Here is a 20,621-nt window from a genome sequence, read left to right as displayed (position 1 = left end):
CTAGTTTATTGTAATGAAAACACTAGTTTATTTTAATGAAAACACTAGTTTATTGTAATGAAAACACTAGTTTATTGTAATGAAAACACTAGTTTATTGTAATGAAAATTAGTTTATTGTAAAACACTAGTTTATTGTAATGAAAACACTAGTTTAGTAATAGTTAATGAAAACACTAGTTTATTTTAATGAAAACACTAGTTTATTGTAATGAAAACACTAGTTTATTGTAATGAAAACACTAGTTTATTGTAATGAAAACACTAGTTTATTTTAATGAAAACACTAGTTTATTGTAATGAAAACACTAGTTTATTGTAATGAAAACACTAGTTTATTGTAATGAAAACACTAGTTTATTGTAATGAAAACACTAGTTTATTGTAATGAAAACACTAGTTTATTTTAATGAAAACACTAGTTTATTGTAATGAAAACACTAGTTTATTGTAATGAAAACACTAGTTTATTGTAATGAAAACACTAGTTTATTGTAATGAAAACACTAGTTTATTGTAATGAAAACACTAGTTTATTTTAATGAAAACACTAGTTAATTGTAATGGAAACACTAGTTTATTGTAATGAAAACACTAGTTTATTGTAATGAAAACACTAGTTTATTGTAAGTTTATTTTAATGAAAACAAGTTGAAAACACTAGTTTATTGTAATGAAAACACTAGTTTATTGTAATGAAAACACTATGCCAGCGTCACCATGGAGCTAATATTCACAAAGTGGTGGTCGAAAGAGGCTCCGCGATGACGTAGCCGAGCGTTGGTTCAGCTCTCGCGAGAAGTGAACAAAAATCGAACGTCCGCTCCGTGAACACCGGGAACTGAACCCAGGTCGGTGTTCTCGTCCCGCTCTGTCCGCGTTTACACCAGAGACCGTAAATCACAACTGCAGCTCGACCAGCCGAATGAAAGCACCCTCTACCGGCGTGAAGAATGAATCATGGGACAGCGTTACTGTGGAAACGACGGTAACTTCTTTTGTTATATACGGTAGAGAAGCAGACAGTGCCATGTGCATGCATTATAGATAGGCCAGATAGGGCTGCTTGATATATATATGTGTTGTGTCTCGCCGGTGTTTGTACCCCGTTTCAAGCAGCTGCAGATTGCTGATGTAACGTTGGAGCACAGCTACCACGATGATGGTGCAGCAGGGGTCCACACAGCTCCTCTGCCTCACAGCCAGCAGCGGGGTGCCTCTCTTCACCAGAGGAGCCTCCAAGCAGCTGCCCTTCTCTGTCATCGGCTCCCTGAATGGTGTCCACATGTTCGGTGGTGGCCAGGGAGTCGTGTTGTCCTGCTGCGAGACCCAAGGTGGGGGTAAGGTGGTGTGGAGAGTCTTCCAGGACAGTGTGATGCTCATCGCTGTGAGTGGAGGTGGAGGTGGAGGAGGAGGTGCATTCAGCAGGAAAGAGATGGAGAAGGAGGAGGAGGAGGAGGTCAGTTTACAACGCCTCCTGGAGAATGTGTGGAGCTGCATGGTGCTGGTGTTGGGCCAGGATGAGCTGACAAATATCAGGAACGTGGAGAGGCTGAAGAGGGACTTGCGGTCTTGCTTCACCCTCATTGATCAGCTGTTGGAGGAGAGGCAAGAAGGCATCCTGGGTAATCTGACACACTGCGCTGATTCGCTGCTGCCTCCGAACCCCACTCTCCTTCAAGTCGCCGTGGATGGCTTTGCTCAGGCTGCAGACAGTGAATTTGGATGCCTCGTCGTCCACGGGCGGGTGGCAGCAGCGACGGAGAAGTGGTGGCGCCTTGCACCGCAGGAAGTGGTGCTGCTCTCTGCTCTGATGCGGTCCCTCTCGGCCTCCGGCTCAGCCTCTTGTGATTACCCAATTTTCCTTCCTAAGGGCAGCCCCACCGTGGCCCACCGCCTGCTCCGCTTCCAGCTGCTCCCCGGGGCAGATGTGTGCGTGCTGTGCGGCCCAACACCTTCCCTGCACCGAGCCGAGAGCGGGCTGGTGGGTCGTTTCTGGACACCTCTGGTGGAGACCCTGAGAGACTGCCTGGCTATTGGAGAGCGCTGCTTACCAGGATCTGTGTCCCTGCGTCCTGATGTGCTGGCTCTTCTTCTCATCAACCGCGAAACACGGCGCTCAGTCTCCCTTGTGCGGACTTCCACGAATCAACCGCTCAGTGACCCTCCTTTACCCTCCAAGGCCCGCTGCTGGGAGCTGCTGAAGCTCTTCTACATCTTCAGCACGACACGCTACTTCACCCAGGAGGAGACTCTGTCGGTCTCCCCAGAAGAGAGGGCTCAGAGAGGCTACAATGAAGACTTTGTCCTTGGATTCACCCATCAGCCGATACAGTGCTATCTGGTTACAGAGGAGTGCAAATGCTTTGGACTTCAGACACCGCAGCACCAGCTCTTCCTGCTCATGCCACTGTCGGTGTCCACCTTTGCACTGCGTACTGTTGCCACACAGACCCTCTCTGATATAGTTGCAGCCACTGGGTTTTAATTGAACCATTTGCTTTGTTACAACATCCTTATTTTCATTTAACCCATCTTTGACTGAATAATAGATGAACTTAGAGGTGAATTGCTATTAATTCAAATGTTAATTACCGGCTGCTATTTAGATTTTTCAATTTTCTTTAAACAATTACATGTTTTCTAACAGATCTAGAGGCATAAAAATCAGCTTCAATCTGTCCAGCTTTTGTACAGAACATGATTAACAGACCACTGGTAAGAGAGGCACAATAGAAAAGGATATCACTGTTAATGTTCTCACCAGGATCTTCACTAACTAGTGCTCAGGAATGATGAAAATATTTGAAAATGGCTTGACAAAGTGAGCTGCTTGGTTTTTCATTCAGGAGATACAATTGTCTAACTCCACTGGCTTCAAGGCTGCTCCTGTCACAGTAATGGAAGCTGGCTAGACTCAGTGAATACTAACATCACCACTACGATTGCACTGTATTTCTAAATGTATGACAGAATCATGTGAACATGTTACACTGGGATAAATAAGTGCCTGCTGTTTGTTGTGTAGACTCTTTGCATAATTTGGCTTCAAATATAAAGAAATGAGTTATTTGTCTGAACTATTTTTAATCCTAAATATTGATGGTTACTTTCTGTGGGTCTTGTGGTCTTGAGTGATCGAAACTCACTTTTCCCTCCTCTAATGTGATAATAATTAATGTTTGGCCTTTATTGGTTGAAAGCTTCATGGCAAAATCTGATGACAGTGCTGGTGCAAATAAGGCATTTAAACCACTTGCCAAAAAATGTAAAAGACAATCAAACAGGCAGTTCAGTAGTTCTAATATTAGTTTTTGACTAACTGCTTACCAATGACAGCTAGTACAAATATTTTTATATTGCAGATATTTTTCTTGACCGCTTTGGCACAGTATATAAGTGCAGTGAACGTTCGGAAAAAAATATTAAAGCATCTGTCCGTAAGTCTGCTTCATAACTCGTACTTGCAACCCCCCCCCAAAAAAAAACCTTTAGATTCTGTGAATTAACCAAACCATCTCTTTTCCCACCAACAATATTCTATAATAGTGGCAGAGATTATTGACAAAACAAAAACATATTTAAATGAATACCTCATATCATGATAATTGCACCTCTCTCAAAACTGCACTGATCATTTCAAGAAAGTCACTAAGTTTTTTTCTGAAAGTCACACTCTTGGTATTTATTCTGATTGCACAATTAATGCAGATTTTTCTCTTAGTTATTTGCATCAGACAGAGGGGAACTGAAGTGGGCTGCAGTCTAAAGTAGGAGGAGCATTCATGCTTATTTTGTTCACCAAGAACCCCTTAAATTCAAATATTTTTATATTGCAGATATTCTTCTCTACCGCTATGGCACAGACAGTTTGCAGTATATAAGTGCAGTGAACAGTCTGCTCCATAACTCGTGCTTGCAAATGCAAAAAAACATTCTGTGAATTAACCAAACCATCTCTTTTCCCACCCACAATATTCTATAATAGTGGCAGAGATTATTGACAAAACAAAAACAACATCTTTAAATGAATATATTTTGTTTTATCTTTAAAACTGCATTGATAATTTCAAGAAAGTCACACTCACACTCTTGGTATTATTCTGATTGCACAATTAATGCAGCTTTTTCTCTTAGTTATTTGCATCAGACAGAGGGGAACTGAAGTGGGCTGCAGTCTAAAATAGGAGGAGCATTCATGCTTATTTTGTTCACCAAGAACCCCTTAAATTCTATACTAACTCGTGCTTGCAAATGAAAAAAAACATTCTGTGAATTAACACCAAACCATCTCTTTTCCCACCCACAATATTCTATAATAGTGGCAGAGATTATTGACAAAACAAAAACAACATCTTTAAAATAATACCACATATCATGACAATTGCACTCTTGTTTTTTCTCAAAACTGCACTGATAATTTCAAGAAAGTCACTAAGTTTTTTTCTGAAAGTCACACTCTTGGTATTATTCTGATTGCACAATTAATGCAGATTTTTCTCTTAGTTATTTGCATCAGACAGAGGGGAACTGAAGTGGGCTGCAGTCTAAAGTAGGAGGAGCATTCATGCTTATTTTGTTCACCAAGAACCCCTTAAATTCAAATATTTTTATATTGCAGATATTCTTCTCTACCGCTATGGCACAGACAGTTTGCAGTATATAAGTGCAGTGAACAGTCTGCTCCATAACTCGTGCTTGCAAATGCAAAAAAACATTCTGTGAATTAACCAAACCATCTCTTTTCCCACCCACAATATTAATACTTATATAACTCGTGCTTGCAAATGCAAAAAAACATTCTGTGAATTAACACCAAACCATCTCTTTTCCCACCCACAATATTCTATAATAGTGGCAGAGATTATTGACAAAACAAAAACAACATCTTTAAATGAATACCTCATATCATGACAATTGCAATATTTTGTTTTATCTTTAAAACTGCATTGATAATTTCAAGAAAGTCACACTCACACTCTTGGTATTTATTCTGATTGCACAATTAATGCAGCTTTTTCTCTTAGTTATTTGCATCAGACAGAGGGGAACTGAAGTGGGCTGCAGTCTAAAATAGGAGGAGCATTCATGCTTATTTTGTTCACCAAGAACCCCTTAAATTCTATACTAACTCGTGCTTGCAAATGAAAAAAAAACATTCTGTGAATTAACACCAAACCATCTCTTTTCCCACCCACAATATTCTATAATAGTGGCAGAGATTATTGACAAAACAAAAACAACATCTTTAAAATAATACCTCATATCATGACAATTGCACTCTTGTTTTTTCTCAAAATTGCACTGATAATTTCAAGAAAGTCACTTAAGTTTTTTTCTGAAAGTCACACTCTTGGTATTTATTCTGATTGCACAATTAATGCAGATTTTTCTCTTAGTTATTTGCATCAGACAGAGGGGAACTGAAGTGGGCTGCAGTCTAAAATAGGAGGAGCATTCATGCTTATTTTGTTCACCAAGAAGCCTTTAAATTGAAATATTTTTATATTGCAGATATTCTTCTCTACCGCTATGGCACAGACAGTTTGCAGTATATAAGTGCAGTGAACAGTCTGCTCCATAACTTGTGCTTGCAAATGCAAAAAAACATTCTGTGAATTAACCAAACCATCTCTTTTCCCACCCACAATATTCTATAATAGTGGCAGAGATTATTGACAAAACAAAAACAACATCTTTAAATGAATACCTCATATCATGACAATTGCAATATTTTGTTTTATCTTTAAAACTGCATTGATAATTTCAAGAAAGTCACACTCACACTCTTGGTATTTATTCTGATTGCACAATTAATGCAGATTTTTCTCTTAGTTATTTGCATCAGACAGAGGGGAACTGAAGTGGGCTGCAGTCTAAAATAGGAGGAGCATTCATGCTTATTTTGTTCACCAAGAACCCTTTAAATTCTATACTAAGCAAATGAAAAAAAAAACATTCTGTGAATTAACACCAAAATCTCTTTTCCCACCCACAAATTCTATAATAGTGGCAGAGATTATTGAAAAAACAAAAACAACATCTTTAAATGAATACCTCATATCATGACAAGTTGAGGAGCAGTGATTGTTGAGCTCTTAGTTATTTGCATCAGGAGAAAAGTTGGTGATCACGGTAATGGGAGGAGAAAAGAGAGAGAGAGGAGAGAGAGAGAGAGAGGGGGTGGATATAACGGTGGACACGAAGCCACGCAAAGGGGAGGGATACTCAATGCGGTGCTGCCATGTGTGCGGGGCAGCGTACCCCGCAATAACTTCAGAGCGAGAAAGAAGGCAGTGTTTGTGGTTGTAGCAGGGACTACTTTATCTCATCCTGTTGCACTTTGACCTCTGCACGGTCCAAAGGGCTGAGGAGTTAAGTCATTTCTTATATAGGCGCAACTTGCTGAGAGAGACACCCAGTGCAAACATGTCAGCCACACGGATCGGGCTGCTGTCTCCGAGGGCCGCCCGGCTTGTGAACGACTTGTCAGCCGGCAGCAGTGGTGGTGCTCCCGGGGTCCGCTCACTCACCTCTCCCCCTCTGTCCTCCTCCTCCTCCTCCTCCTCTTCCTCCTCCTCTCCCGGCAGAGCCCTATCGAGTCTGAGTGCGACGCGACGCGGGCTCCCCAAAGAGAAGATGCCCGAGAACGGAGCGTCGCCTCGGGCCAAGGTGCTGACCCTCGACACCATGAACCCCACGGTGAAGAAGGTGGAGTACGCCGTGCGGGGGCCCATCGTGCAGCGGGCCGTGGAGCTGGAGAGGGAGCTCTCTCAGGTTTGTAAAAGATATCACTCTGCATCCCACATGTGTCTCCTCTATGCACCACACTTTGTTTTTTTTTGTCTTTCATTGGAAACTCCACCCACTAGATTTAAAGTTTTGTGTTTGCATTACATCAGTTATACTATTAGAGCCTCCTGCTATTAGTGAGGCAGGGAACAAGTTATTTATCTATTGTAGAACAACATAAACTAGTGAGAACATTTTGTGTCAGAAGAAAACACTTAATACTCCACCAAATAGTTTAAAAGTAAGTAAGTAAAATGTATTTATATAGTGCTTTTCACAGGCAAACAGTTATTTATTGTAGAACAACATAAACTATTGAGAACATTTTGTGTCAAAAGAAAACACTTAATACTCCACCAAATACTTTAAAAGTAAGTAAAATGTATTTATATAGTGCTTTTCACAGGCAAAAAGTTATTTATCTATTGTAGAACAACATAAACTAGTGAGAACATTTTGTGTCAGAAGAAAACACTTAATACTCCACCAAATAGTTTAAAAGTAAGTAAAATGTATTTATATAGTGCTTTTCACAGGCAAAAAGTTATTTATCTATTGTAGACCAACATGAACTAGTGAGAACATTTTGTGTCAGAAGAAACAACTTAATACTCCACCAAATAGTTTAAAAGTAAAGTAAAATGTATTTATATAGCGCTTTTCACAGGCAAAAAGTTATTTATCTATTGTAGAACCAACATAAACTAGTGAGAACATTTTGTGTCAGAAGAAAACACTTAATACTCCACCAAATAGTTTAAAAGTAAGTAAAATGTATTTATATAGTGCTTTTCACAGGCAAACAGTGATTTATCTATTGTAGACCAACATAAACTAGTGAGAACATTTTGTGTCAGAAGAAAACAACTTAATACTCCACCAAATAGTTTAAAAGTAAGTAAAATGTATTTATATAGTGCTTTTCACAGGCAAAAAGTTATTTATCTATTGTAGACCAACATAAACTAGTGAGAACATTTTGTGTCAGAAGAAAACACTTAATACTCCACCAAATAGTTTAAAAGTAAAGTAAAATGTATTTATATAGTGCTTTTCACAGGCAAAAAGTTATTTATCTATTGTAGAACAACATAAACTAGTGAGAACATTTTGTGTCAGAAGAAAACACTTAATACTCCACCAAATAGTTTAAAAGTAAAGTAAAATGTATTTATATAGTGCTTTTCACAGGCAAACAGTGATTTATCTATTGTAGAACAACATAAACTAGTGAGAACATTTTGTGTCAGAAGAAAACACTTAATACTCCACCAAATAGTTTAAAAGTAAAGTAAAATGTATTTCTATAGGGCTTTTCACAGACATAAGTCACAAAGTGCTTAACAGGAGCAGAAATTCAGACAAGAAGAAAAATAATAATTAACACAAGGTGACCATACAAGGGCCATCAATTTACAAGGTGAGTATTTAGAACATGAAACGTATTAAGAAATGCACAATAGACAGTAAAATACACATTAGAAAAAATTGATTAAAAGCTGACCTGGAGCATGAACTTAACAGCTATGTCTTCAGCTGATTTTTTTTTTTCAAACGGATTTTCAGAACAATTCAAAAAAAGGTATTTTACTGTTACTGTTTTTTAAATTGTTGTTTACATCAGCCAAAGATTTTGCCATGAGGCTATGTTTAAAATGATTTGAATCTGGTGACAGTGTTGATTGGTAGGTTAATCAGAGTATGAATCCAGTCAGTGTCTTTCATTAAACATAATTGCAGCTCAGCAGGTTTCAATCCGTTGTTATGTTCTCACTATTACCATCTAAACATTATCCCAAAAGAACACTCTGGTGTGTTTATTACTTTCTGTTTTGCTTACACTCCCTTTTACCAAAGTCCATCAGTTAGTCAGTAGGCTGATCATGTCAGAATATTTGTAGACTGGTTTGATAATGTATAATCTGTTTTTTAAGCCTCCTGTCTCTAAACCACAGTTGCTGGAGAGATCCTCAGTGAGGTGAAGGTCCATAGTCCAAACCAGAGACTGTTTTTTGTACTGTTATCTGTTATCTGTCTTCGGTATGAGTGATGCACTTATCTGTTGCCTCTGACGGTCCTAAATGTTCAAAATGTACAACTAGCTGATGAGTAATGTAACTTTCAGCCAGAAACCAAGCATCGACGGGTATTTTTGTAGTAAAATGAGCGTCTCTGAAGTTTAGAAATCAGTAGGATTATCCATATTGGGCTTTTTTAAATCCATTGTATACATAGAATGTATATATGTATGTGTGTATATATATATATATATATATATGTATTTTTACCCAAGGTATTAGAGGTTCTTTCCATCTTATTGGCATTACAAAATCATTTGTGCATTATCCTATTGTTAGTTGTTTTTTTTAAAGGTATGTCGATCCCTTCCGCTCCCACAGTTTATGGTGATGTGGCAACCGGCTGTTAGTGTACCGAGTGCGTTCTGGTGTGAAAACTGTCCTCCCTTGAGTGCGTTGCTCAGGAAGGGACGAGTATATTGCGAGCAGGTTCTAAAACCGGTGAAAGGGGGCATGGACTGAAATAACCAGGTTGACACTGGCACCAAAGATTTTATGTTCTGTTTGCTTTGTCCTGATCCCCTTACTTTATACGATGTCCATTTTCTTCCCGACTGTGCAATTTAGATGTTCAAAATTCAGCTGGTAAAACCCAGTGAATATCATACACATACAACTTTACCAACGTAACTTTTTATTCCTCAGCATTTTTTCACTGCAGACTGTCAAACTGCCAGTCTTTTTCAATAGTACAGCACCCAGCCAAAGGGGTAAAATGTACCTCAAATAATCATCTACAGTCCTCCCAACTGTTCTTTAGTCCAAAACATCAATTTGACCATCTCCTCTCTTGCGGTTTGGACAGTGTTGCATTTCTTTGGGAAACGGGTCACAGTGGTATTCTCGATTTCATCCACAAATCAAACACACATGAATACGCTTTGTAATACTCTACTCCAGTTTCCTACACACCTTGTTTTTTGGAAATGAGATCTTTGCTCCTTATATGTGGTACAATTGCAGCCTTGTTCTTGTTAATTCCCCAAATACTAAAGCCGTGTTAGTTGTTTTCAGAAAAGGGAATAGAAACAAGGCCGACTTTGAGCCAATATTCTGTTTATATTCTCAGTTAACAAGTTCACGAAAAAAGGCTTCACATGCAGAAATGACATTGTGGTCTTTGTTTGTCTTAATGAGCTGCCAGCTGATAGTGAATGGGGACCTTTTGAGAGGGTCGATATGGGGACAGACCGCTGACGCACAAAGGCTTGTTTCTTTTGTCAAATTCATTCCACATATTCTGCCAGAATGGAAAGCAATATGCAAACCTCTAAAATGTTTTCCATTGTAGAATCCATTTTGCCTTTACAAATGCATTGTTCTGAATATTGAGTGCATTTGACAAAAAACTTCAATTATACAGTTCATTTTGCAAAGTGTATTTTCTTATTTTAGTTAATTACGATAAACATTTAACACAACATCATTTTCATTGATGAAAGGTTTCCTTTATAAAGTCTTAGGGGTTAAAAGAAATACTGCCTTCAGGGCACAGTTTCACCTTCTGTATTGTTTGCTGGACTGTTTTATGAGCGATGGAGGACAAAAAACACTGGCCTTTTAAAGCCGGCTCTCAGGAGCAGAGGTCAGTGTTTATAAAATGTCCCCATCGTGAATGGGCGGTACTTTTGACCTAGGGGTGTTATTCAGCCGCTGTAATGCTATTGGTCCGGACTGAGAGACGCCTCTGATGTGCGACCAATGAGAGAGTCTGACACTTGATCTGAACTAGATGGGACTACTCAAACAAACATCCTGCTTTGATTTCTGCAGGGTACCCAGTGTGAGGTTCCACGCTGAGTCACGCTGCTCTTAACATCTGGTGTTAACAGCGCGTGTGTGTGCATGTGCTTGTGTTTGTGCACGTGGCGGCCTGCATTGCTGCTTGCCCTCTGTGAGCGGTCTCAGCTGCTCGAGAGATTATCTTTCCAAAACGTTATGTAGTGTGCTTAGACGATGGTAAATTGATACTTCTATTTTGGTAATATAATATCCTAATTATTTTTGACGTTGTTTACTGCTGCTCCTACATCCTGGTCCTCAGTCTAGACTGAGGAGGTTAAAGGCCTCCGTGTAATGTGTGTGTCTCTGTGTTTATGTGTCAGAAGGTAAATGGCGTCGGTACGATAAGGTAGTTTGCACAGGTCAAAACTTTGTTCTATGTTTACGCCCACTAGCAGCATCAAACGCTGTTGCAAATGCACTTTGTTAGAAGAATAGAAAAAAGTTAGTGTGGGTGATGAACCGTTCACACCTTTCATTGGTTTAACCTGAATAATCATGAAAGTAAGTTATTTCTTAACACATGACACACTTACACGACAAACTTTTATCCACACAAATGCACAATACTAACAACAGCAGTAATCTGCACCACATTTAAATAAAAACCTCTATTTATTATGTCTTACTGTCATTGTATAAATACATTTCTTTGTCTAATTTGTCACCTGTATGTCTCAATGCATTAAAAAGTTACTTTAATCAGAAACCTGAAACCTTTTTTTTTTTTTCAAACTAACAATTTAGTTTTCATTAAAACACATTTTATGAATCCTAAAGGCTACGCTCTGTAGTGGTCAAAAACTCCAAAGGGTTCATATTAAATGGTGCTGTGTCCCCCCTGAAATTGAAATAAATAGATTTTAAATGTGCTGTAATGTACCTGTGTAGTTTGTTTTTTTGTCAATGTCCTTTACTTGGGCCTGCATGTCTGCTGTAGTAGCAGAGAGTCTGTTGCACCCCTTCATGTATTTTGCTGAAATTTGAGACATGACACAGAAGGAACAATATAGTTACAAGCTAGTAGAGCTTTTGTGCTTTGTTGATATTTTTATTTTTCACCATTCCTTCATACACCTCTGTGCTGGAAAGTCACTGGTTCACTCCGACCAGCAGCTAATCTCTCCGTCGAAGTAATGAGTAAACCCCCCAAACCCACCGTGTTCTCAGCAGCTGCTGAGCTCTCAGCCTCTGGCATGAATGTTTACGGAAAACTTATGTATGTGTTTAGGGATGTGTGTGTGTGTGTGTGCAGTGTCAAGGTTACTTAGGTGCTATGGGTGCTGTCAGCCAACCCCTTTCTCTTACACAAATCTAGTCACGTTTGTCAAGGGGCCGTCACTGTACATCTCAGTTTTGTGTACAAAAAAAAAAAAAAAAAAAAAGGTTTCAATGTTTTTTCCATTCTTCAAATGTATGATCATATCTGTATGTTGTGTTTATGCTCTGCAGGGAATGAAGAAGCCTTTTGTGGAGGTCATCAAGGCCAACATTGGGGACGCGCATGCCATGGGCCAGCAGCCAATCACTTTCTTCCGACAGGTCTGCTCCTGATCCTTACCCCCAACGTGTCATCTAAATTTAGCATCTCCCCTCTGACTTGCCAGAGTCTATGAAACAGATTTCTCCCTACTTGAAGTTGGTGTCAATATATATTTTATTTCCTGTTATGCAGTAATCTGTGCATGGTTTTGCATAATGTCCCCCTCCGTCCTTTATCCTCACACCTCCCTTTTGTCTCAAGGTCTTGGCGCTGTGTTCTTACCCTGAGCTGTTGAATGACAGCACATTCCCAGAGGATGCTAAAAGTAGAGCGCGGCGCATTCTTCAGTCCTGTGGCGGGAACAGTATGGGTGCGTTGGTTTCTGTACAATGAGCTTGTATAACCTCACTTGCTAACTATCACCTTTTTGTCTTTTATGCACGTGTTCAATTTTGCATTCTGGTGGCTTGGCTTCGTTGATGTTGAAGCGACATGTGTCGTCTCCACATGAATCTCCCTCAGGTTCCTACAGTGCCAGTCAGGGCATCGACGCTGTGCGCCAGGATGTGGCCCGCTACATTGAGCGAAGAGATGGCGGCGTGCCCTGCGACCCAGACGACATTTACCTCACCACAGGGGCCAGCGACGGCATCGTGGTACAAATCACCTCATTTTTTACACTGACTTTGTGTTGCCATTGTACTTTGAATAATGCCTGTTCGTAAGTTAAAATTCACCTGATGTCTTGATCATTTTGCTGGGATTTTAATTACAACATTAAACTGACAAAGCAGATGTGTTTTGGAGGGAACCCTTCATAAGCATGTTCACACATCAGCTGATACTAGCAGGAAATCAAATGCCTGTGAGAGCAACAAGATCAACAAAAATAATTAAAATTAGGTCACATATGCACAAACATTTGCAGCTCATGACCCTTTTAAAAGCCAGATAGAACATACTCACAACCCTTTGTCAAAGGTTATCTATGAGATGGGGAATGTTTCCTGTTCATACTGTTTCACTTCAAGTAGTTTTCAATCCTGATGAGTTACAGCTGTCCATGAAAAAAAAGCAAAAAGACAAGCAGTACTTTCTAATCTTGCTGACCATGTCTCCTAACCAACAACAGACTTTATTGCATAATGTGTTCTGTAAAGAGAGAACGGCTCGAACAGTGGTTTCATGCAGAAAACACAGATGCGGAGCACCAAACTGAAATCCAGAGCTGTAAAAGGCCACCAGTTTCCTTTTTTACTCAGATATTTATTCCTGTAAAGTATCATGCAGACAAAGCTACCGTGTATATGATATGTGATTACTTGTATGTAGGTTACACTGTCTGGCTGACATCTTTCTCGACATCCCTGCCCTGCACTTTTAGACCATGCTGAAGCTGCTGGTGTGTGGCGAGGGTGCGGGTCGTACCGGCATCATGATATCCATACCTCAGTATCCCCTGTACTCGGCTGCACTTGCCGAACTGGGCGCCGTGCAGATCAACTATTACCTTAACGAGGAGAAGTGCTGGAGCATGGACATCAGCGAGCTGCAGCGCTCGCTGGATGAGGCCCGGCTCCACTGCAACCCTCGAGCCCTCTGCATCATCAACCCTGGAAACCCCACCGGTAACCTTTCCTCCATTTCTTTTAGGTCGAAGTGACGAGATTGTTAGTCGTTGTCAGTATTTTCACATATTGAATCATCTGGTTGAACACTCCAGATGATCAGATTGTGTCCGTTATAGGAGATAGAACATAAAAAGTGAGAAGGACAAATTTTGACTTAACAAAGAAAGTGAAAGTGTCAAATTAGGTTTCAGGTTTACTCACAATATCTTATTTATATATTTTTCATTTTAAATGATAAGTAAAAATGTAGTAAAAATGTTCACGTTGGCAACAGTAAGAAAAACTTTATTTTACTGATGCATCCTTTATGTAGTCACATGAAACTGGGCCTTATTAAAAATTGCATACTTTAATAGATTATTTTAGGGTCCTTTTTCGGATAGTTTACAGAGAAAGAGACTGGAATCAGGAGTTCATTGGCTGGAATCAAACAGCAGGTCCACCAGGATCCCCAGGAATAAAGTTTATTCAAATGAGATCCTTCCTGGATGAGGCGTAGACATTATTGTGTTTCCTCCCTAGTATCTTTATAACCATACAGTCCTTACACTACTGCAAGAGGAGCCACTAGATGGCAGCAGATGGACATAACAGCCCGGCTAACCACCACTTCAAACCTTTCTCCTTGACGAGCCTGCTTCTCATTCACAGGTCAGGTTCAGAGCAGACAGTGCATTGAGGACGTAATCCGATTTGCAGCAAAGGAACGTCTCTTCCTCATGGCCGATGAGGTACTGTCTCTCTGCATCTCTTTTAACATCTGCCTGCTTTATTGTTTTCCGTGCCCCCTGTGACATCCGTCATTCTGTCCTTCATCTCCCAGGTGTACCAGGATAATGTGTATGCTGACGGTTGCCAGTTCCACTCTTTTAAGAAGGTCCTGTTTGAAATGGGGCCAGAGTACTCGGATACAGTGGAACTGGCATCCTTCCACTCCACCTCCAAATGTTACATGGGAGAGTAAGTCATTTTACTTTCATGCTGGGGAGGAATCCGCCAGACCTTGTTCAAATGTTGACAGCTTGCTCTTTGTGTTTTCTATAACCTTCTGTCTTTTTATTTTGCTTCCTTTTTTTTTTTTTTTTTTTGTATGTCACATCCTAATGTTTTCTCTCCCTCTCAGGTGTGGCTTCCGTGGAGGCTACATGGAGATCATCAACATGGACGAGGAGGTGAAGGCCCAGCTGAGCAAGCTGGTGTCCGTCCGTCTGTGTCCCCCGGTTCCTGGGCAGGCTCTCATGGACCTGGTCGTGAACCCTCCGCAGCCCGGTGAACCCTCACATGAAAACTTTCTCAAGGTACAGAGTCGACATCCCACAAGCAGGACAAATGAATCAATACGCAAATATATTGCAACATGCTCTGCTGTACATTATCAATACACTGACACCGTTATCAGTATACTGGACATTCTCTCTGCAACAAGCTATCCTTACAATGCTATGGTTAATGGGCTGTTTAAGGTTTTCCCTTAGACTAACTATAAGACAATGGAAACATCTGAAATACTATAATATTTCCATATCCTTCCTTTGCTACCCGGGTACAGGTCATCCTTTTGATAGTTTATGGCTGCTTGACTTTTTTAGAATAATGTCCGGTACATGCATATGTGTTGTAATGGCCTCGACTGTATGCATGCTTTGTTACACAGTTTTATCTAAAGTCTCTGAAATCAATTTGTAATGCAATGCATGTGCATTATATCCTGTTAAATCCCCTTACATTATTTTTATAACGAACAATAAGTCATTTTTTCCATAACTTTACTATTATCGTATTCAATTTATCACAAAAGCATTGTATCGTGAGTAAAACCAAACACAAAGCCGCTTTGAAACTCTCTATATAGTAGCATACGTGACTTTTAATCAACCCTCATTACCTCCTTGTAGATGTGAAATTTACTTTGACCTAAAAAGATCATTTGTTTACCTCACGGCGTTCATATGATCTCTGTTTACCCTTGCTGTGCAATATCTGGCACGGCCATTCTTCGGTCTTGTGGAGCTCACGGAAGTCTGGAGAAATTGAAGCAGAAAACTTTATTAGAAAAGACCAAAGACACAGTCGGCCATAGTTTCACTCCCAACTAATGTATTGATGTTTTTCTGATTCTAGTAACATCTCGCTTTTGGTTTCTCTCAATCGTGTTTTTTCTCCTCTCTCCCTCATCCAGGAGCGCACAGCCACGTTAAGTGCCTTAGCAGAGAAGGCCAAGCTCACAGAGCAGGTTCTCAATACTGTTCAAGGCATCAGCTGCAATCCTGTACAGGGCGCCATGTACTCCTTCCCAAGCATCACCATCCCTGAAAAGGCTGTGAAAGAGGCCACGGTCAGTCCTTAACATACTCTCATAAACATTTCAACGATTCAAGTTTGACTGTGTTGTCGCTTCAAGGAAACTACATTGATGAGGAGCAAATATAGTTAAAGAAGATTTTTTTATTTTTTTTACTCATCACTCTCACTTACCTACTCATAATTTGGTCTGTTTATATTTCATTATTTTTCTCCATGGCCTCAACAGCTTTTGTTCCACTAATACTTGTGTTCCACTGCTGGCCTTAAATACACATGCAGAAAACATGGGAAACGTTGCATAAGACCAACATCTAATACTTTACACTGTGCTTGATTAAGTCACCCTTTTAACAAGGTTTAATTACACTGTGCATCCACCACCCTGTTTGTTTGATTTCCAATTGTGGTTTAAATTCCGTCCCAAGGTTCACTGCTCAGTAGGAATTTCAAGGGGGGGGGCTAATGAGTCGAGCCGAGAATCTGATTAGCCCTGGAGAGGATAAGGTCTGAGTACAGCTGACCTGCTGACACCTGATCACTCCCAGTGGCTCTGCTCACCAGCTCGACCACACAGTTGTAGCATTGCTTTGTTTTCGGCTTTGCTTTTCCCCCCAAAAACAATGCTTAAGGAGAAAGAGCTTCTGGAGCAACATTCAATATTACCATTGGCAGTTTAAATAGAGCGGCAGATGTGCGGTCCATTGAGCTGGAGATCTCAATACTCAGCTACTTCTAAGGGCTGAGATACTTTAAAAGGGGGATTCAAAAAGGATAGCTCAAATTGGTACTTGTCACTTTTTAGTCTATTGACATCAACCTTCATTTATCTTTGAAGCCTGCTGCCAGAGAAAATGTCTTCAATTCTGAAGGGCACCTGTGCCTCAAATGAACAACAGGAGAAATGTTGCCATGAAACTGTAAAATAAAATATAAAGAGAAATATAAGCGCTGTATAATTAAAAAAATTAAAAGTTGTTTTATGTTAGAAGTCAAGCTGTTCTCATGCATACAAACACTGTAGAAAAGCACTCCATGAATAACAAATAACTTTTTATATCATGTGAACGGTTGTATGAGGATACATTTCTAGAAGTACAGGGATATACTGTTGGTTACAAAGAGATGTTTCTGCGTTCATTAGATTCGATTCTGCTTCAAATAAATTCGATTTTTTTTTCAAATTGAATATCCTTTATTGTTAATTTAACTTGTGAACAAAAAACAGAATGTACTGGAAGAAAATAATAAAGAAAGCTGCTCAGTGTGAATGCTGCAAAAAAGTACATGCAGTGCTTTTAGTATGAGGGCTATGCTGTGAGTCACGGTGTTAAATTACTAACATGGCTACAGCGCTACACTGTTGTAGTCACAGCAAAACGGCATTTGTCAAACAAAAAGAAAAGTAGCTAATATTCTTGATTAAACACTTGCTACTTTAACAGTCCAATGCCACCAGAATTTGAAACCTCAAATGGTGTGATAATGGGTTTTGTTTCCCTCTCTGTTAGGAGAAAGGTCAGCAGCCAGATATGTTTTACTGCATGAAGATGCTGGAGGAGACAGGGATCTGCCTCGTACCCGGAAGTGGCTTTGGTCAGAAGGATGGAACCTACCACTTCAGGTACAGAGAACACTACACACTATACATTTTATATAATGCCTCTCAGCTTACTCGAGCAAGTTGATGTCTTCAAATTGCTTTATTTGTCTGACCAACAGTGCAAAAACCCAATTATTCAGTAGATTTTGTGGCATTTATGTATGTGCTTATTCTTTTGTTGGAAAATAAACAAAAGTTCCACATTAAAGCTCCTTTCAGTCAGCATCTCTTAATGTTAACCTGACTGCATTTTTTTGTATTGGTCCCAAGTTTGTATGAGCGCCCAAGACACTTTTATGTAAAAAAAACAAAAAAAAAAAACTAATAATAATCTTACATTAATAATTTCACCAACAGTCTCCCCCAATGTTATTTATTTTCATTCATGCCAACTGCATTGATGAAATCTTGTACAAAGTGTTGGCTCTTTCCACAAATGTATGGGAATGGAGCCATAAGGAACATTTATGTAAAACACAACCATGGTAATGTCAAAAAGGTATCACTTCCAGAGGTTGATGGAGCCATCACTGTATCATATTCTATGAAACGTACCTTTTGCACTCTCGACAGTTATTGAATTACTTTCCGAGATGATTCTTAAGTGATTCTTCAAAATCTATAGTACTCTTAACTCTTAGCCAAAGCGTCTTCTCTCGTTGTATTACTTAATTACTCAGTTAATGTTTGTCTTTTTTTTTTTCTCCCCTTCCCTGCCAGAATGACCATCTTGCCACCAAAAGACAAGCTGACGATCCTGCTGAACAAAGTCAAGGAGTTCCACCAGAATTTCATACAGCAGTACTCCTAAAATTGCCACATATCTTCCTCTTATTTATAAAGGGAGGAACCCACCAACCATTACAAAAAGAACTCAGCCAATCAGAATTCATCTGTCTCTAATAAGTGCCTTTCTTACAGCGGCTCTGGTGGTCTCTGTGATGACACACTTAAGCCTTTACACCTATCTCATTTGGACATTTATAGACGGTTTTCAAGGCTGTGTTAGAAAACAAAACTGGACATGAAGAAATGAATTCAGAGACGTGTGTAGAGTTTGGTATAAATAATATGGTTTCAACTTTGAAGGATTTATGTATTGTGGGTCTAAGTATTTGTGAATATGAGAAATGGATGAATACCAAGCTAAAACGATTGAAGGAAAATGCAATGCTGCTTAAAACATTTGTACAACTAGTTAAAATATTACATTCCTGCAGACAGTACTTGACAGGGAGAATATGCAGAAAAGTCCCCATTTGCATGATGATTCAGATATGATTTTGTAGAATCAAAATAAATGATCAATATCAATATTATGTCTCGTTATTTTAGAAAGAGCCATCAGATTTGTTTAGAGTTCACATTAGGACAAATAAGTAATTTTCCTTTGACTGAGTACATTTATGGAAAAACTGTTATTAAAGCACTGTGGTTAATTTTAACCACTGAAGGTGGTATGTTACAAATCTTCATGCTTTCATTAAGGGAATGAGTTTCTCATATTTGAAAAGAAAATGGATAATTTGCTACTCTTTTTATTTCTCTTTTTAACCTCGGTTTCCAGCTCAGTTTTCAATCTAAAGTGCAACATAAGCAAACAGTGATTAGTCATTTTCCATCTCATTACATTACATTACATTACAGTCATTTAGCAGACGCTTTTATCCAAAGCGACTTACAGGAAGTGTATTCAACATAGGTATTCAAGAGAACTACTAGTCACCAGAAGTCATAAGTGCATCTCCTTTCTTAAACAAGCATCTTAAAGCATAAGCCAGAGCAAAAGTATAGTGCAGAAGCAAATTACTACGAAAACAATAATTGCAACAGACTAATACGAATACAATAAGTGCTACAAACTACTACGAATAGGATAAGTGCAGTAAACAAAACGAATTCAATAAGTGCAACAACTAATACGAATGCAATAAGTGCTACGAGGAAGGCTCAGGGTAGTACTTCATGAAGAGGTGAGTTTAAAGATGGGCAGTGACTCTGCTGTCCTGACGTCGGTGGGGAGTTCATTCCACCACTGAGGGGCCAGGACAGAAAAAAGCTGTGACTGGGTGGATCGGCCGCAGGGTCCTCTGAGCGACGGGGCAACCAGTCGCCCCGAGGCAGCAGAGCGAAGTGGTCGGGCGGGGGTGTAGGGCTTGACCAAGGCCTGGAGATAGGAAGGAGCTGTTCCTTTCACTGCCCTGTAGGCTAGCACCAGAGTCTTAAACTGGATGCGAGCTCTTACAGGGAGCCAGTGTAGAGAACGGAGAAGGGAAGTTGTGTGGGAGAACTTGGGGCGATTGAACACCAGACGTGCTGCAGCTTTCTGGACAAGCTCCAGGGGTCTGATGGCCGACGCCGGGGCTCCGGCAAGTAGTGAGTTGCAGTAGTCCAGGCGGGAGATGACCACCTCTGTAATTATTACACTGTTGAAGGCCAAAGGAGAATATTTTACTCACAAAATGTCACTCATTTAATGAAACGGTAGTTATAAATTAACGTGAGACCATGTAATGTTTGACAAAGCCAGTGAGATATTTTTCCTTTTACGAAAGTTGAATTCATGAGGAACGAAACGCACAATTGCTCAACTCATTACACCCAGGGATTTTGCTGATTCAGCCTTATTTGGTCTTGGTTCATTTAAGCAAACTCATGATTTATATTGCTGCGTAACTTTTTTTATTACAATAATAAGTGAAGTAATTAATTTCACTTGCTCTCAATAGAGGTCGCCTAATGACGATGGGCTGCATTACTTGATTTCTCTATTTTATTTTGTAGCCATTTGAGGGCAGCCGAACAAGCTGGAAACAAAGCATTGACATACCAATTTACAAAGTTGCGGTAAAAACACGTTCTGCAAGTTGTTTCGTATCTATTCACTAAACACAGAGCAACATTAGTGTTCATTTGGAATCCTATTTTATGTCTCTGTGCGAATGTGAGTCA

The 20,621-nt window shown here is 39.7% G+C and overlaps 2 protein-coding genes across 3 annotated transcripts; both read left to right on the top strand.

Annotated features, from left to right (window-relative positions):
- The first annotated feature begins 860 nt into the window (after positions 1–860).
- Positions 861–19,020, top strand: gpt (glutamic--pyruvic transaminase). 2 transcript variants are annotated; one of them, XM_054623645.1, is made up of 12 exons: positions 861–987; positions 6,590–6,776; positions 12,104–12,193; positions 12,396–12,504; positions 12,657–12,790; positions 13,519–13,762; positions 14,417–14,496; positions 14,589–14,725; positions 14,889–15,063; positions 15,945–16,100; positions 17,578–17,690; positions 18,390–19,019. In XM_054623645.1, the coding sequence occupies exons 1-12, from the start codon at positions 953–955 to the stop codon at positions 18,478–18,480; spliced, it is 1,551 nt and encodes a 516-aa protein (XP_054479620.1). In that variant the 5' UTR covers positions 861–952; the 3' UTR covers positions 18,481–19,019. The 2 variants fall into 2 exon arrangements, with proteins under 2 accessions (XP_054479620.1, XP_054479611.1); XM_054623636.1 differs by lacking the exon at positions 861–987 and having other exon boundaries at positions 6,183–6,776; positions 18,390–19,020.
- fuz (fuzzy planar cell polarity protein) lies at positions 911–3,337 on the top strand. Its single transcript, XM_054623657.1, has 2 exons — positions 911–987; positions 1,119–3,337. Exon 2 carries the CDS (start codon positions 1,159–1,161, stop codon positions 2,485–2,487), a length of 1,329 nt encoding a protein of 442 aa, XP_054479632.1. The 5' UTR covers positions 911–987; positions 1,119–1,158; the 3' UTR covers positions 2,488–3,337.
- Positions 19,021–20,621: the final 1,601 nt, after the last annotated feature.

Source organism: Anoplopoma fimbria, chromosome 3 (assembly GCF_027596085.1).
Source record: "Anoplopoma fimbria isolate UVic2021 breed Golden Eagle Sablefish chromosome 3, Afim_UVic_2022, whole genome shotgun sequence".
Classification (NCBI taxonomy): Eukaryota; Metazoa; Chordata; class Actinopteri; order Perciformes; family Anoplopomatidae; genus Anoplopoma; species Anoplopoma fimbria.
Note: the sequence above shows the minus strand (reverse complement) of the source record. Positions and strands in the feature narration are given on the sequence as shown.